Genomic DNA, 19036 nt, shown 5'->3' on the forward strand with positions numbered 1-19036 from the left:
TAAATTTACATTTGTGATCATGAAATTTGGCCAAAAGAATAATGAAATGAATGTTTAATCTTATTTCTCCAGTAGGAGAAGAATCCAAGCGGTTCATCTCTCGTCATTTCCTGAAACCAGGCGGGCGTTGCGACGCGTACGGCTCGTTGTCAACAAATATCTAACTTTATTCGGTTTGAACAATATACAGTGAGTACAGCAAGATGCCCTGCCACAACCAGTCGTCAAATGACGTTAGTACCGGCCAAGAACATAACTTAACGAAGCATGTTCGGTTCGCAGCGAGCAGTACCGCCAGCAGCAGCGGTCCGGTGGCGCCATGCGCTGCAGCGGTGGATGACGGAAATAAACAGCGTTTCAACGGGAACTTACCGAATGGTGGTGGGCTCGGCCCTGATGTTTTAAACCTGGGACCTCAACTGAAACTGCTTCCTCTTAACAGTCAGATACTAGAATTACAGACCATCATCAGAGACAAGTGAGTGTTTGTCTTGGTGATCATGTTTCTATTTGGCTACGTGGTGTTTCAATTCAAATTGTATTAGTCACATGAGCTGAATACAACAGGTGTAGTAGACCTCACAGTGAAATGCTGAATACAACAGGTGTAGTAGACCTCACAGTGACATGCTGAATACAACAGGTGTAGTAGACCTCACAGTGAAATGCTGAATACAACAGGTGTGGTAGACCTCACAGTGAAATGCTGAATACAACAGGTGTAGTAGACCTTACAGTGAAATGCTGAATACAACAGGTGTAGTAGACCTTACAGTGAAATGCTGAATACAACAGGTGTAGTAGACCTTACAGTGAAATGCTGAATACAACAGGTGTAGTAGACCTTACAGTGAAATGCTGAATACAACAGGTGTAGTTAGACCTTACAGTGAAATGCTGAATACAACAGGTGTAGTAGACCTCACAGTGAAATGCTGAATACAACAGGTGTAGTAGACCTCACAGTGAAATGCTGAATACAACAGGTGTAGTAGACCTCACAGTGAAATGCTGAATACAACAGGTGTAGTAGACCTCACAGTGAAATGTTGAATACAACAGGTGTAGTAGACCTTACAGTGAAATGCTGAATACAACAGGTGTAGTAGACCTTACAGTGAAATGCTGAATACAACAGGTGTAGTAGACCTTACAGTGAAATGCTGAATACAACAGGTGTAGTAGACCTCACAGTGAAATGCTGAATACAACAGGTGTAGACCGTACAGTGAAATGCTAAATACAACAGATGTAGTAGACCTCACAGTGAAATGCTGAATACAACAGGTGTAGTAGACCTCACAGTGAAATGCTGAATACAACAGGTGTAGTAGACCTCATAGTGAAATGCTGAATACAACAGGTGTAGTAGACCTCACAGTGAAATGCTGAATACAACAGGTGTAGTAGACCTCACAGTGAAATGCTGAATACAACAGGTGTAGTAGACCTCACAGTGAAATGCTGAATACAACAGGTGTAGTAGACCTCATAGTGAAATGCTGAATACAACAGGTGTAGTAGACCTCACAGTGAACTGCTGAATACAACAGACCTCACAGTGAAATGCTGAATACAACAGGTGTAGTAGACCTCACAGTGAACTGCTGAATACAACAGACCTCACAGTGAAATGCTGAATACAACAGGTGTAGTAGACCTCACAGTGAAATGCTGAATACAACAGGTGTAGTAGACCTCACAGTGAAATGCTGAATACAACAGGTGTAGCAGACCTCACAGTGAAATGCTGAATACAACAGGTGTAGTAGACCTTACAGCGAAATGCTGAACACAACAGGTGTAGTAGACCTCACAGTGAAATGCTGAATACAACAGGTGTATTAGACCTCACAGTGAAATGCTGAATACAACAGGTGTAGTAGACCTCACAGTGAAATGCTGAATACAACAGGTGTAGTAGACCTCACAGTGAAATGCTGAATACAACAGGTGTAGTTAGACCTTACAGTGAAATGCTGAATACAACAGGTGTAGTAGACCTCACAGTGAAATGCTGAATACAACAGGTGTAGTAGACCTCACAGTGAAATGCTGAATACAACAGGTGTAGTAGACCTCACAGTGAAATGCTGAATACAACAGGTGTAGTAGACCTCACAGTGAAATGCTGAATACAACAGGTGTAGTAGACCTCACAGTGAAATGCTGAATACAACAGGTGTAGTAGACCTTACAGTGAAATGCTGAATACAACAGGTGTAGACCTCACAGTGAAATGCTGAATACAACAGGTGTAGTAGACCTCACAGTGAAATGCTGAATACAACAGGTGTAGTAGACCTCACAGTGAAATGCTGAATACAACAGGTGTAGTAGACCTTACAGTGAAATGCTGAATACAGCAGGTGTAGTAGACCTCACAGTGAAATGCTGAATACAACAGGTGTAGTAGACCTCACAGTGAAATGCTGAATACAACAGGTGTAGTAGACCTCACAGTGAAATGTTGAATACAACAGGTGTAGTAGACCGTACAGTGAAATGCTAAATACAACAGATGTAGTAGACCTCACAGTGAAATGCTGAATACAACAGGTGTAGTAGACCTCACAGTGAAATGCTGAATACAACAGGTGTAGTAGACCTCACAGTGAAATGCTGAATACAACAGGTGTAGTAGACCTTACAGTGAAATGCTGAATACAACAGGTGTAGTAGACCTTACAGTGAAATGCTGAATACAACAGGTGTAGTAGACCTCACAGTGAAATGCTGAATACAACAGGTGTAGTAGACCTCACAGTGAAATGCTGAATACAACAGGTGTAGTAGACCTCACAGTGAAATGCTGAATACAACAGGTGTAGTAGACCTCATAGTGAAATGCTGAATACAACAGGTGTAGTAGACCTCACAGTGAAATGCTGAATACAACAGGTGTAGTAGACCTTACAGTGAAATGCTGAATACAACAGGTGTAGTAGACCTCACAGTGAAATGCTGAATACAACAGGTGTAGTAGACCTCACAGTGAAATGCTGAATACAACAGGTGTAGTAGACCTTACAGTGAACTGCTGAATACAACAGACCTCACAGTGAAATGCTGAATACAACAGGTGTAGGAGACCTCACAGTGAACTGCTGAATACAACAGACCTCACAGTGAAATGCTGAATACAACAGGTGTAGTAGACCTCACAGTGAAATGCTGAATACAACAGGTGTAGTAGACCTCACAGTGAAATGCTGAATACAACAGGTGTAGTAGACCTCACAGTGAAATGCTGAATACAACAGGTGTAGACCTTACAGCGAAATGCTGAATACAACAGGTGTAGTAGACCTCACAGTGAAATGCTGAATACAACAGGTGTATTAGACCTCACAGTGAAATGCTGAATACAACAGGTGTAGTAGACCTCACAGTGAAATGCTGAATACAACAGGTGTAGTAGACCTCACAGTGAAATGCTGAATACAACAGGTGTAGGTAGACCTCACAGTGAAATGCTGAATACAGCAGGTGTAGTAGACCTTACAGTGAAATGCTGAATACAACAGGTGTAGTAGACCTCACAGTGAAATGCTGAATACAACAGGTGTAGTAGACCTCACAGTGAACTGCTGAATACAACAGACCTCACAGTGAAATGCTGAATACAACAGGTGTAGTAGACCTTACAGTGAAATGCTGAATACAACAGGTGTAGTAGACCTCACAGTGAAATGCTGAATACAACAGGTGTAGTAGACCTCACAGTGAAATGCTGAATACAGCAGGTGTAGTAGACCTTACAGTGAAATGCTGAATACAACAGGTGTAGTAGACCTCACAGTGAAATGCTGAATACAACAGGTGTAGTAGACCTCACAGTGAACTGCTGAATACAACAGACCTCACAGTGAAATGCTGAATACAACAGGTGTAGTAGACCTCACAGTGAAATGCTGAATACAACAGGTGTAGTAGACCTTACAGTGAAATGCTGAATACAACAGGTGTAGTAGACCTTACAGTGAAATGCTGAATACAACAGACCTCACAGTGAAATGCTGAATACAGCAGGTGTAGTAGACCTCACAGTGAAATGCTGAATACAACAGGTGTAGTAGACCTTACAGTGAAATGCTGAATACAACAGGTGTAGTAGACCTCACAGTGAACTGCTGAATACAACAGGTGTAGTAGACCTCATAGTGAAATGCTGAATACAACAGGTGTAGTAGACCTCACAGTGAACTGCTGAATACAACAGGTGTAGTAGACCTCATAGTGAAATGCTGAATACAACAGGTGTAGTAGACCTCACAGTGAAATGCTGAATACAACAGGTGTAGTAGACCTCACAGTGAAATGCTGAATACAACAGGTGTAGTAGACCTCACAGTGAAATGCTGAATACAACAGGTGTAATAGACCTCACAGTGAAATGCTGAATACAACAGGTGTAGTAGACCTCACAGTGAAATGCTGAATACAACAGGTGTAGTAGACCTCACAGTGAAATGCTGAATACAACAGGTGTAGTAGACCTTACAGTGAAATGCTGAATACAACAGGTGTAGTAGACCTCACAGTGAAATGCTGAATACAACAGGTGTAGTAGACCTCACAGTGAAATGCTGAATACAACAGGTGTAGTAGACCTCACAGTGAAATGCTGAATACAACAGACCTCACAGTGAAATGCTGAATACAACAGACCTCACAGTGAAATGCTGAATACAGCAGGTGTAGTAGACCTCACAGTGAAATGCTGAATACAGCAGGTGTAGTAGACCTCACAGTGAAATGCTGAATACAACAGGTGTAGTAGACCTTACAGTGAAATGCTGAATACAACAGGTGTAGTAGACCTTACAGTGAAATGCTGAATACAACAGACCTCACAGTGAAATGTTGAATACAGCAGGTGTAGTAGACCTCACAGTGAAATGCTGAATACAACAGGTGTAGTAGACCTCACAGTGAAATGCTGAATACAACAGGTGTAGTAGACCTTACAGTGAAATGCTGAATACAACAGGTGTAGTAGACCTTACAGTGAAATGCTGAATACAACAGGTGTAGTAGACCTCACAGTGAAACGCTGAATACAACAGGTGTAGTAGACCTCACAGTGAAATGCTGAATACAACAGGTGTAGTAGACCTCACAGTGAAATGCTGAATACAACAGGTGTAGTAGACCTCACAGTGAAATGCTGAATACAACAGGTGTAGTAGACCTCACAGTGAAATGCTGAATACAACAGGTGTAGTAGACCTCACAGTGAAATGCTGAATACAACAGGTGTAGACCTCACAGTGAAATGCTGAATACAACAGGTGTAATAGACCTCACAGTGAAATGCTGAATATAACAGGTGTAGTAGACCTCACAGTGAAATGCTGAATACAACAGGTGTAGTAGACCTTACAGTGAAATGCTGAATACAACAGGTTTAGTAGACCTTACAGTGAAATGCTGAATACAACAGACCTCACAGTGAAATGCTGAATACAGCAGGTGTAGTAGACCTCACAGTGAAATGCTGAATACAACAGGTGTAGTAGACCTCACAGTGAAATGCTGAATACAACAGGTGTAGTAGACCTTACAGTGAAATGCTGAATACAACAGACCTCACAGTGAAATGCTGAATACAGCAGGTGTAGTAGACCTCACAGTGAAATGCTGAATACAACAGGTGTAGTAGACCTCACAGTGAAATGCTGAATACAACAGGTGTAGTAGACCTTACAGTGAAATGCTGAATACAACAGGTGTAGTAGACCTCACAGTGAAATGCTGAATACAACAGGTGTAGTAGACCTTACAGTGAAATGCTGAATACCACAGGTGTAGTAGACCTCACAGTGAAATGCTGAATACAACAGGTGTAGTAGACCTCACAGTGAAATGCTGAATACAACAGGTGTAGTAGACCTTACAGTGAAATGCTGAATACAACAGGTGTAGTAGACCTCACAGTGAAATGCTGAATACAACAGGTGTAGACCTCACAGTGAAATGTTTACTTACGAGCCCCTAACCAACAATGCCGTTTCAAAAATAAGAAATAAAAGTAACAAGTAATTAAAGAGCAGCAGTAAATAACAATAGCGAGAATATATACAGGGGGGTACCGGTACATAGTCAATGTGGAGGCTATATACAGGGGTACCGGTACAGAGTCAATGTGGAGGCTATATACAGGAGGTACCGGTACAGAGTCAATGTGGAGGCTATATACAGGGGCATAACGAGTCAATGTGGAGACTATATACAGGGGATACCGGTACAGAGTCAATGTGGAGGCTATATACAGGGGCATAACGAGTCAATGTGCGGGGCACCGGTTAGTTGAGGTAATATGTACATGTACGTAGAGTTATTAAAGTGACTATGCATAGATAACAGAGAGTAGCAGCAGTATAAAAGAGGGGGGTCGGGGCAATGCAAATAGTCTGGGTAGCCATTTGATTAGATGTTCAGGAGTCTTATGGCTTGGGGGTAGAAGCTGTTTAGAAGCCTCTTGGACCTAGACTTGGCACTCCGGTACCGCTTGCCGTGCGGTAGCAGAGAGAAAAGTCTATGACTAGGGTGGCTGGAGTCTTTGACAATTTTTAGGGCCTTCCTCTGACACCGCCTGGTATAGAGGTCCTGGATGTCAGGAAGCTTGGCCCCAGTGATGTACTGGGCCGTTTGCGCTACCCTCTGTAGTGCCTTGCGGTCAGAGGCCGAGCAGATGCCATACCAGGCAGTGATGCAACCAGTCAGGATGCTCTCGATGGTGCAGCTGTAGAACCTTTTGAGGTTTTTGAGGACCCAAGCCAAATATTTTCAGTCTCCTGAGGGGGAATAGGTTTTGTCGTGCCCTCTTCACGACTGTCTTGGTGTGCTTGGACCATGTTAGTTTGTTGGTGATGTGGACACCAAGGAACTTGAAGCTCTCAACCTGCTCCACTCCAGAAGCAGACCCTAGTTCCACTACAGCCCTGCTTCCTCTGACCACTTTTTTTATTGCCCCAGTCACTGGTACTTCCTGCTTTAGTTTTTTGCTTGTAAGCAGGAATCAGGAGGATAGAATTATGGTCAGATTTTCCAGATGGAGAGCTTCGTATGCGTCTCTGTGGAGTAAAGGTGGTCTAGAGTTGTTTTCCATCTGGTTGCACATTTAACATACAGATAGAAATGTGCATTAATGTCCCCGGCCACTAGGAGCGCCGCCTTTTGGATGAGCGTTTTCCTGTTTGCGTTTGGTGGTATACAGCTCATTGAGTGCAGTCTTAGTGCAAGCATCAGTCTGTAGAGGTATGTAGACAGCTACGAAAAATACAGATGAAAACTCTCTAGGTAGATAGTGTGGTCTACAGCTTATCATGAGATACTCTACCTCAGGCGAGCAAAACCTTGAGACTTCCTTAGATATCGTGCACCAGCTGTTATTTACAAAAATACATAGCCCGCCGCCCCTTGTCTTACCAGACGCCGCTGTTCTGTCCAGCCGGTGCAGCGTATAACCAGCCAGCTGTATGTTGATAATGTCGTCGTTCAGCCACGACTCCGTGAAGCATAAGATATTACAGTTTTTAAATGTCCCGTTGGTAGTTTAATCTTCCTTGTAGGTCGTTGATTTTATTTTCCGATGATTGCACGCTAACTAGTAGAACAGAAGGCAAGGGGGATTTATTCAATCACCTACGAATTCTCCGAAGGCAGCCCGACCTCCGTCCTCTTTTCTTCACTCAAATGACGGGGATCTGGGCCTGTTCCCGGGAAAGCAGTATGTCCTTCACGTCGGACTCATTAAAGAAAAAACAAAAGCTTCTGCCAGTCCGTGGTGAGTAATCGCTGTTCTGAAGTCCAGAAGTTGTTTTCGGTCATAAGAGACAGGTAGCAGCAACATTATGTACAAAATAAGTAAAAAAAAAAAAGTTACAAACAACGCAAAAAAAAACAAATATAAAAACACAATCGGTTAGGAGCACGTAAAAACATCAGCCATCTTATCCGGCGCCGTGTGTGCGTACTCAACTCCGAGGTGGGAGCAAGGTAACAAGATGCTGTGGCCTCAACAGGACAAATCATGTTTGTTCATTTTTTTTGCAGGACAACCAGCAGAGGGGATTTTGTGTTCTGTGCAGACCGACTGGTAAGATTCCTTTTTAAGAAGTCATCAGCTAAGCTAGTAACTACAGTTGTTCATTGCATGGAAAAATAGCATGAAGAGTTGGACCTGTTGATCTTCATCCTCAGATCAGACTGGTGGTGGAGGAAGGACTGAACCAGCTGCCCTACTCCGAGTGCACTGTGACCACTCCTACAGGTACTGACCCTTACTCCCTAACCCCTACCCAGGGTGCACTGTGACCACTCCTACAGGTACTGACCCTTACTCCCTAACCCCTACCCAGGGTGCACTGTGACCACTCCTACAGGTACTGACCCTTACTCCCTACCCCCTACCCAGGGTGCACTGTGACCACTCCTACAGGTACTGACCCTTACTCCCTAACCCCTACCCAGGGTGCACTGTGACCACTCCTACAGGTACTGACCCTTACTCCCTAACCCCTACCCAGGGTTCACTGTGACCACTCTTATAGCAGGGTTTCCGCTAGCTGTTTTTTTATTAATAAAATTGGCGCAGGCCAATTGTCTGGGAGAAGAAGAATAAAATCCCATTGTGAAATAATGTTTTATAGCTTCTTCATTGATGTAAATACATTCTTCTGGACATGCTTATCTGTCTATAGGGTTATTTGCATAATTTAGTGGAATTAAATTGGCGCGTGTACAGTATATTCGTTACGTGTTTTCGTTATGTATGCATCTTGTTCGTCCCACCGTACAGCGTCCAGATACCGAGCCTTTTGAGTGGAAAATCTGTAAGACAGTGCAAGAGCTGCTGCATTGTGGGAACTTGGAAAAATACGAGGTTGAATCGTGACGTCAGTGATCTTCAGGTCGGAAAGTCGGAGCTCTAGAAAGATACCCGAGTTCCCGCGTTGGAATTCTGAGTTGGATGGGAAAAGGGGGAAAAAAATCCCAGTTGTTTTGAACGTGGAATGTCAAAGGAAGGCATGTTTTATCAGCGCTTCATACATCACTTCCCAATGAGCTGGAGGCAGTACGCATTTTGAAAACATATACTTTATTGTTTGAAATGTGAACGTTTTTATACATATGAGGCGTGTCTTACCTTGCTTTAAAGTAGCCTGTTAGATCTATTTTCTAAATATCTAATGGCTGTTTTTTTTTTTTCTCTTCGTCTCTGTCAATAATAATGGCTGCCGTTTTACGGTCCCCTTAACCAATTGTGCTATTTTGTGTTTTTTTTTAGCGTAACTTATTTTGTACATAACATTTCTGCCACCGTCTCTTGTGACTGTAATTAGCTTCTAGATATCAGGACAGCGATTACTCGCCCCGAACTGGAATACGTTTTTTTTTCTATAACGAGTCAGACGCGAAGGATTTACTCCAGACACCCCGACAAGGCCCTCGTCCCCGTCATTCGCAGGAGAAAGACATGGTTCCGACGGCGAGCGGGTCATCTGCCTTTACCATCGGTCCTATTAGCCAACGTACAATCATTGGATAATAAAATAGATGAACTACGGGCACGTATGTCCTACCTACGGGACATTAACTGTAATATCTTATGTTTCACTGAGTCGTGGCTGAACGACGACATGAATAACATACAGCTAGCAGGTTTTACGCTTTATCGGCAGGATAGAACAGCAGCCTCTGGTAAGACAAGGGGTGTCGGTCTATGTATAATTGTGAACAACAGCTGGTGCATGATATCTAAGGAAGTCTTGAGGTTTTGCCTGCCTGAGGTAGAGTATCTCATGATAAGCTGTAGACCACACTATTTACCTAAAGAGTTCTCATCTATATTCTTCGTAGCTGTCTACCACCACAGACCGATGCGCTGGCACTAAGACCGCACTCAATGAGCAAACAGGAAAATGCTCATTCAGAGGCGGCGCTCCTAGTGGCCGGTTGACTTTAATGCAGGGAAACTGAAATCCGGTTTCCCTCATTTCTACCGGCATGTTAAATGTGCAACCAGAGGGAAAATAACTAGACCACCTTTACTCCCTCGTCCTCCATTTGGCAAATCTGACCATAATTCTATCCTCCTGATTCCTGCTTACCTCGTTGCATCCTCGACTTGCATGTTCTGTTTATATGAATTACCATATTCTAAATGTGATTTCTGTCATTCTGAACACCGTGTGGGTGGACGCCCTAATTACACGCCGACCCCTAACCTCTACGTGCCGACCCCTAACCTCTACGCGCCGACCCCTATTCTCTACGCGCCGACCCCTATCCTCTACGCGCCGACCCCTATCCTCTACGCGCCGACCCCTATCCTCTACGCGCCGACCCCTAACCTCTACACGCCGACCCCTATCCTCTACACGCCGACCCCTATCCTCTACACGCCGACCCCTTATCCTCTACACGCCGACCCCTATCCTCTACACGGCGACCCCTTATCCTCTACGCGCCGACCCTTATCCTCTACACGCCGACCCCTAACCTCTACGCGCCGACCCTTATCCTCTACACGCCGACCCCTCACACACTATCCACATGCTGCTGATACCATTCTGCTTCATCTCTCTCCAGGACACATGTATGAAGGTGTAAAGTTTGAGAGGGGTAACTGTGGAGTCAGCATCATGAGGAGTGGTGAGTCCAAGACAAGCAACCTTTCTGTGTATCCCCCTCAACTGAAAAATATGTCATTTTTTTTCTGCTTCTTTTCCAAGTTATTTCACATAGGAACCTGTGTCTGTCCATCCCCCAGGTGAGGCCATGGAGCAGGGTCTGAGGGACTGTTGTAGGTCCATCCGCATCGGGAAGATTCTGATCCAGAGTGATGAAGACACCCAGGAGGCTAAGGTCTACTATGCTAAGTTCCCCCCAGACATAAACAGGAGGAAAGTGCTGCTCATGTACCCAATACTGAGTAAGTAAAAACATCTCTATCAAAGGGGAAGATATTACAGATGTCTTGAATGTTGGGGCATTTTTCCTAATCCTGGAGTTTTTTTCAGTCAGGCAAATGGTGAAAAAGTAGCACTTCCTGTTGTTAACATGTCGTCATTTAACTTTAGACAAATAGATTAGAAGCAGCAGGTTATGACAGCTTCTGGTCCCACAACACAAAAATAGACATTTGTGATGGTTTATAATAACCATTTTCCCCTCAGCTGGCCACATATCGGGGAAAAAGAATGGTTTCTGAAAATAACTAAAGTTCCACTTTGAGGGAGTCCTTTATTCACCTCCTTAACAGACAGCATTCGAACCATTTTATTTTTAATGATGTGCTTTAAAAAAAAAAAATGATGTAAAAACATCCACAGGTTATGATTTGCTTGATCCCTTTTTAGTGCAGATTTAACAATTGCTTCTGGTGCTATTCGTAAGATCTGGAGGGCGGTCCTCCCCCTCCCCAAGGATCCTTCTGACCTAGATAACTAACACCCAATTTATAAACTCTCTTGCCTTGCAAACTTATTAGAATGACTGGCAAACTCCCAGCTAATAACTTCAAATTATATTCTTAATGTGCATCAGTAATAAATGAAATATCACATTTTACATAATTATTCAGACCCTTTACTCAGTACTTTGTTGAAGCACCTTTGGCAGCGATTACAGCCTCAAGTCTTGTGTGTCCTCTTGGGTATGACGCTACAAGCTTGGCACACCTGTATTTGGGGAGTTTCTCCCATTCTTCTCTGCAGATCCTCTCAAGCTCTGTCAGGTTGGATGGGAAGCGTTGCTGCACAGCTATTTTCAGGTCAGGTTGAAATCCGGGCTCTGGCTGAGCTACTCAAGGACTTTCAGAGACTTGTCCCGAAGCCACTCCTGTGTTGTCTTGGCTGTGTGCTTAGGGTCGTCGTCCTGTTGGAAGGTGAACCTTCGCCCCACTCTAAGGTCCTCTGAGTTCTGGGGCAAGGATCTGGGGCAAGGATCTCTCTGTACTTTGCTCCATTCATCTTTCCCTCGATCCTGACTAGTCTCCCAGTCCCTGCCGCTGAAAAACATCTCCACAGTATGATGCTGCCACCACCATGCTTCACTGTAGGGATGCTGCCACCACCATGCTTCACTGTAGGGATGCTGCCACCACCATGCTTCACTGTAGGGATGCTGCCACCACCATGCTTCACCGTAGGGATGGTGTCAGGTTCCCTCCAGACGTGACGCTTGGCATTCAGGCCAAAGAGTTCAATCTTGGAAAGGGGCACACCTAAAGTCTAGAGGTCGACCGATTATGATTTTTCACCGCCGGTACCGATTATTGGAGGACCCAAAAAAGCAGATACCGATTATTGGAGGACCCAAAAAAGCATATACCGATTATTGGAGGACCCATTAAAAAGCAGATACCGATTATTGGAGGACCCATTAAAAAGCAGATACCGATTATTGGAGGACCCATTAAAAAGCCGGTGCCGATTATTGGAGGACCCATTTAAAAAGCCGATACCGATTATTGGAGGACCCATTTAAAAAGCCGATACCGATTATTGGAGGACCCATTAAAAAGCCGATACCGATTATTGGAGGACCCATTAAAAAGCCGATACCGATTATTGGAGGACCCATTAAAAAGCCGATACCGATTATTGGAGGACCCATTAAAAAGCCGGTACCGATTATTGGAGGACCCATTAAAAAGCCGATACCGATTATTGGAGGACCCAGAAAAGCAGATACCGATTTAATTCTCAAAAAATCTGAGAATGAAATTGGTATCGGCTTTTTTGGGTCCTCCAATAATATATATATATATTACAACAATACTGAAGGAACACTTTTATTTCAACTTAATATAATACATAAATAAAATCTATTTAGTCTCAAATAAACAATGAAACATGTTCAACATGAGAACATACAGTTAAAGTCAGAAGTTTACATCCACCAAGGTTGGACTCATTAAAACTAGTTTTTCACCCACTACACACATTTACCAGACTGCTGAATAACATAGTGACCCGGTACCGCTGCTAGATCCAGATATAATGTTACCAGACTGCTGAATAACATAGTGACCCGGTACCGCTGCTAGATCCAGATATAATGTTACCAGACTGCTGAATAACATAGTGACCCGGTACCGCTGCTAGATCCAGATATAATGTTACCAGACTGCTGAATAACATAGTGACCCGGTACCGCTGCTAGATCCAGATATAATGTTACCAGACTGTGTTTTACTGTTGTTGTGTCTTTGGGGCACCATTAAACTGAAGACATGTTTATGAAAATAACTCCCTGTTGTTATTGTTATTATTATTATTATTATTACGCGATTAAATTGATTAATTGTTTAACTGTAATTAACTAGGAGATCGGGGCACCAAGGAAAATATTCAGATTACAAAGTTATAATTTTCCTAATATAACTTTCCTATATTATAACATCATATATTATATTATAGTATAGGCCGATTATCTTCTGGTTTAAATGGTGTATTTTACCTCGCGTCCAGTCTCATTCCAAACGTTGTAAATTGTTGTATCTGCACGAACCCAGCCTTTACTAAAAGTCATCCATACGTCAATTGTCTTAAAATCATTTATTTACTAAACTAAGTAATTCACAGAAAGCATACAAACAGTAATTATCGTCACAAAGAATTGGTAGAGTAATGTGCCCTAGTGGGCTAAACAGGCAGGGCTGGTGTCTTGTAGAACAATGGGTCATAAAAGGGCAGCTGAGGAGGCACACAGAGTTCATTAATATTAACAATTGATATGCTAATCCTTTGCACATGAACGCTCACTCATTCGGGAACAATTGCAATCAATATATATTTACGCTCAGTGTGTCGTCAGGATCCTTGTTGGAGAGTTTTGTCCTCTCTCTCTCTCTCGGTTAGAATGGATCTTTCACAGCGACATTCATTAATGTCGTTATATGATGGATGTTTCGTCGGTCTTCGCGTTCAATGATATAATTTCTAGCTGTAGACTTAATTAATATCAAAGACTTGTTATTATTCTGTCGGTATCGATAGTCTAAAAGTTTAACTATGTGTTATGGTTAAAGTTAAGTAGAGGGATGCATGGTCAAACCTATTGGCCGACTCGTCATGGAGTGGAGGCCTGGTCTGAAGAAAGAAAAGCAGGGTGGGGGTTTTATACGTGAACATAGAACAGGCTTGTCACATGACGCCTGGTCCTGTCTGTGTCCCTGGGGGGCGTGCCGATGACTGATCTAAGCTTTTGAACATAAATACATTCTATCACATTAACATCAGTACATGGCATCTCAACATATTCCAAATAGCTTTATCCTTATTAATACATTTTATACCACCATTATGATGCAAGTCTCATAGCTGAGGCTATTATATAAACAGTTTTATGGTAATATGGCTATATTGTCTCTTCTGAGTATCACAAAATTGTACCAAGCGGACCAGTTCGTAGCTGGATTCTTCGCCGATCTTTTATACCTTCTCCAGAACATAAATGTCGTTCGGTTCCCCAATTCTGTGAGTTGGAAGAATTTCCTGTGTCTCTCTATGAAACCCCTCTCTGTCTCAACTGGGCCATTCTGCAGGACATTCTCCTTTAGAATTTTACCACCCCTTCACACAGGGCCTGGGTGGGGGGAGGTAGGTTGGGGGATGGTGCAAGGGGGAGGGGGTCAACTGTCCTCCCTGTACTCAAAGAGGGCAACGTCATGACACCAGGTACAGGTAACTGTGTGTGTGTGTGTGTGTGTGTGTGTGTGTGTGTGTGTGTGTGTGTGTGTGTGTGTGTGTGTGTGTGTGTCCAGGTACAGGTAACACAGTGATCGAGGCAGTGCAGGTGTTGATTGAGCATGGACTCCAACCCAAACACATCCTCCTCCTCTCTCTCTTCTCCACTCCGCTCGGTAAGGAACACTCTCCTCCTCTCTCTCCTCTCTTCTCCACTCGGTAAGGAACACTCTCCTCCTCTCTCTCTTCTCCACTCCACTCGGTAAGGAACACTCTCCTCCTCTCTCTCTTCTCCACTCCACTCGGTAAGGAACACTCTCCTCCTCTCTCTCTTCTCCACTCCACTCGGTAAGGAACACTCTCCTCCTCTCTCTCTTCTCCACTCCACTCGGTAAGGAACACTCTCCTCCTCTCTCTCATCCTCCCTTTATTCAGCCTCTACATCCCTCCTCCACTGTCTCTCACTATCTTCTCCTTTCTCTACTTCTCTGTCTAGGAGCCAAGGCCATCCTCCAAGAGTTCCCAGAGATCACCCTGCTCACCACAGAGCTGCACCCGGTCGCCCCCACACACTTTGGACAGAAGTACTTTGGCACAGAATGACGAACACACCAGACCACACCACACCACACCACACTAGACCTCACCACACTAGACCACACCACACTGTCGTGTCTGGCTATTAAGTGACATGACATGCTATTCTATAAAATCCTTTCTCTGTAATTAATATTACCTGATTAAGCTAATCAGGTAAATGTAATTAACTACAAAGTCGGGGCACCACGGAATAATGTGTAAAGAGCTGTTATCTTCTGAATAAACTCTTAAAGACCTGGTCATCTTTTACATCAATGGCAGTCAATATTTAATCGTTACCTTATTTAGTCTCATCTGAAAGTGGTAAATTCTTGGTTATCTTCACGAACCCTGACTAACAAGTTGAATCAGCACTACAAAATTGGGTTTAATTATTTATTTACTAAATACTTAACTAATCACACATAATTACATCTACACAGAATGGATCATACATTGATTACAAATTGTGTCATAAAGGAAAACGTCCCTAGTGGACAGAACAGATATGACAGCTGGTTACACAAAGGAAGGGGGTTGGGTTTTGAATGAAAGAGCGGGAAGACTGAGGAACAAAGGGAATCTTATGCGTTCTAAATAACCGCCCATTTGGAAAAAGAAAATACAAGGAATATTTACTCTTGAGCTGCGCTTCAATAGGTTGGTCGTAGATGGAAGGCCGGGTTGCCCAGCAGGGATCTCTTGTCCTCTGAGGAATGTCTGGTGGTAAACTGGATACGTTGAAGTATCGTTGTGTGTGTTAGACTGGATAAGTCGTCCGTCCTTTCCTAGCCCACGTTCACAGCGGCTGCTGCTAACTCAACGGCTAGGAGGTATCACTTCTGGAGTGAATAATAGTTCAAAGTTCATACCAAGTTGCCATACTTTTACTCTCGTGTAATATTCTGGCTGGTATAGTCGAAATTCATCCTTTCGGCTTGTCGATCGTCACCTAAACATTGAACACGATGCTAATTTCGTTAGGTTATTTTCTGAGCCTTTTTAACGTAGGACCGTTGTCCTCGGAACAGGAAGTTGAATTTTCATCAACAGGTTTATATAGTGGTGAAAGAAGGGCATGTTTCATAGTTTACAACCCATGCCTGTTCAGTTGGGCGGGGCCAACTGTCCCACCCGAACACCACCTCCTCTCAGTGACGGGAAGAACACCAGTAAACTGCTGACCCGAACACCACCACCACTGTGATGGGAAGACATATCACTCAACATCCATGAAGGTCCACCCTCTCTTCACTCTCTCCCACACAGACAATCATCAAACACTGAATCATTCACACAACTCAGATATACAGATATGATTGTAAATGAACATTGACAGCATAAGGAACATTTTTTACTGAATAGAAGAGACGAAATAACCCTCATCAATAACTTGTTTTTGTCTGTTCGGAGTAGATGGCTCGTCTCCGTTGGAAGAACAGCCGTATTGAGTTATCTCATCATGATGTTAAACCAATGTAAATACACAGAAAGGGGCGCATGTATCAAGCATCAGAGTAGAAGCGCTGACCTTCTAGAACGCATCACACGCACAGGAGCCTGGTCCTAGATCAGATCAGACGGGTCAGTTCTGCCTTCTAGAATGTTACACGCACAGGAGCCTGGTCCTAGATCAGATCAGACGGGTCAGTTCTGCCTTCTAGAATGTTACACGCACAGGAGCCTGGTCCTAGATCAGATCAGACGGGTCAGTTCTGCCTTCTAGAACACATCACACGCACAGGAGCCTGGTCCTAGATCAGATCAGACGGGTCAGTTCTGCCTTCTAGAACACATCACACGCACAGGAGCCTGGTCCTAGATCAGACGGGTCAGTTCTGCCTTCTAGAATGTTACACGCACAGGAGCCTGGTCCTAGATCAGATCAGACGGGTCAGTTCTGCCTTCTAGAATGTTACACGCACAGGAGCCTGGTCCTAGATCAGATCAGACGGGTCAGTTCTGCCTTCTAGAATGTTACACGCACAGGAGCCTGGTCCTAGATCAGACGGGTCAGTTCTGCCTTCTAGAATGTTACACGCACAGGAGCCTGGTCCTAGATCAGACGGGTCAGTTCTGCCTTCTAGAATGTCACACGCACAGGAGCCTGGTCCTCGATCAGATCAGACGGGTCAGTTCTGCCTTCTAGATCAGCTCTCTGAAACGCTTGACACAGACAGCACTGGACCTACCTTTTATAACAGCTTTGTCCCGGTCCAGACAAGGCCCTTAGCCCGTCCTCAAGTCTGCATCCCAAATGGCACCCTATTCCCTATACAGTGCACTAGTTTTGACCAGAGCCCTATTGGATAATAGGATGCCATTTGGGATGCAGCCCAGGACTGACTACCTAAGCTAAGGAGTAGGAACTAGGGTCTGCTTCTGGAGTGGAGCGGGTTGAGAGCTTCCAAGTTCCTCGGTGTCCACACCACCAATGAACGATCATGGTCCAAGCACACCAAGACAGTCGTGAAGAGGGCACGACAAAACCTATTACCCCTCAAGAGACTGGAAAGATTTGGCATGGATCATCAGATCCTCAAAAGGTTCTACAGCTGCACCATCGAGAGCATCCTGACTGGTTGCATCACTGCCTGGTACGGCAATTGCTCGGCCTCCGACCGCAGTGCATACGGCCCAGTACATCACTGTGGCCAAGCTTCCTTCCATCCAGGACCTCCATACCAGGCGGTGTCAGAGGAAGGTCCTAAAAATTGTCAAAGACTCCAGCCACCCTAGTCATAGACTGTTCTCTCTGCTACCGCACGGCAAGCGGTACCGGAACACCAAGTCTAGGACCAAAATGCTCCTTAACAGTTTCTACCCCCAAGCCATAAGACTGCTGAACAATTAATCAAATGGCTACCTGGACTATTTGCATTGCCACCCCCCCCTCTGTTTATTATCTATGAATAGTCACTTTAATAACTCTACCTACATGTACATATTACCTTAACCGGTGCCCCTGCACATTGACTCTGTACCAGTACACCCTGTATATAGCCTCCACATTGACTCTGTACCGGTACCCCCTGTATATAGCCTCCACATTGACTCTGTACCGGTACACCCTGTATATAGCCTCCACATTGACTCTGTACCGGTACCCCCTGTATATAGCCTCCACATTGACTCTGTACCGGTACCCCCTGTATATAGCCTCCACATTGACTCTGTACCGGTACCCCCTGTATATAGCCTCCACATTGACTCTGTACCGGTACCCCCTGTATATAGCCTCCACATTGACTCTGTACCGGTACCCCCTGTATATAGCCTCCACATTGACTCTGTACCGGTACCCCCTGTATATAGCCTCCACATTGACTCTGTACCGGTACCCCCTGTATATAGCCTCCACATTGACTCTGTACTGGTACCCCCTGTATATAGCCTCCACATTGACTCTGTACCGTAATACCCTGTATATAGCCTCCACATTGACTCTGTACCGGTACCCCCTGTATATAGCCTCCACATTGACTCTGTACCGGTACCCCCTGTATATAGCCTCCACATTGACTCTGTACCGTAATACCCAGTATATAGCCTCCACATTGACTCTGTACCGGTACCCCCTGTATATAGCCTCCACATTGACTCTGTACCGGTACCCCCTGTATATAGTCTCCCAATTGCTCTGTACCGGACCCCCTGTATATGTCTCCACATTGACTCTGTACCGTAATACCCCTGTATATAGCCTCCACATTGACTATGTACCGGTACCCCCTGTATATAGCCTCCACATTGAC

The 19036-nt window shown here is 44.3% G+C and overlaps 1 protein-coding gene across 1 annotated transcript; it reads left to right on the forward strand.

The window, feature by feature from the left end:
* Nucleotides 1-88: 88 nt before the first annotated feature.
* On the forward strand, nt 89-15504 carry LOC115188241 (uracil phosphoribosyltransferase homolog). Its single transcript, XM_029747094.1, has 7 exons — nt 89-478; nt 8062-8104; nt 8209-8278; nt 10600-10662; nt 10781-10942; nt 14780-14878; nt 15199-15504. Exons 1-7 carry the CDS (start codon nt 204-206, stop codon nt 15303-15305), a joined length of 819 nt encoding a protein of 272 aa, XP_029602954.1. The 5' UTR covers nt 89-203; the 3' UTR covers nt 15306-15504.
* Nucleotides 15505-19036: the final 3532 nt, after the last annotated feature.

This window comes from Salmo trutta, unplaced genomic scaffold (genome assembly GCF_901001165.1).
Source record: "Salmo trutta unplaced genomic scaffold, fSalTru1.1, whole genome shotgun sequence".
NCBI lineage: Eukaryota > Metazoa > Chordata > Actinopteri > Salmoniformes > Salmonidae > Salmo > Salmo trutta.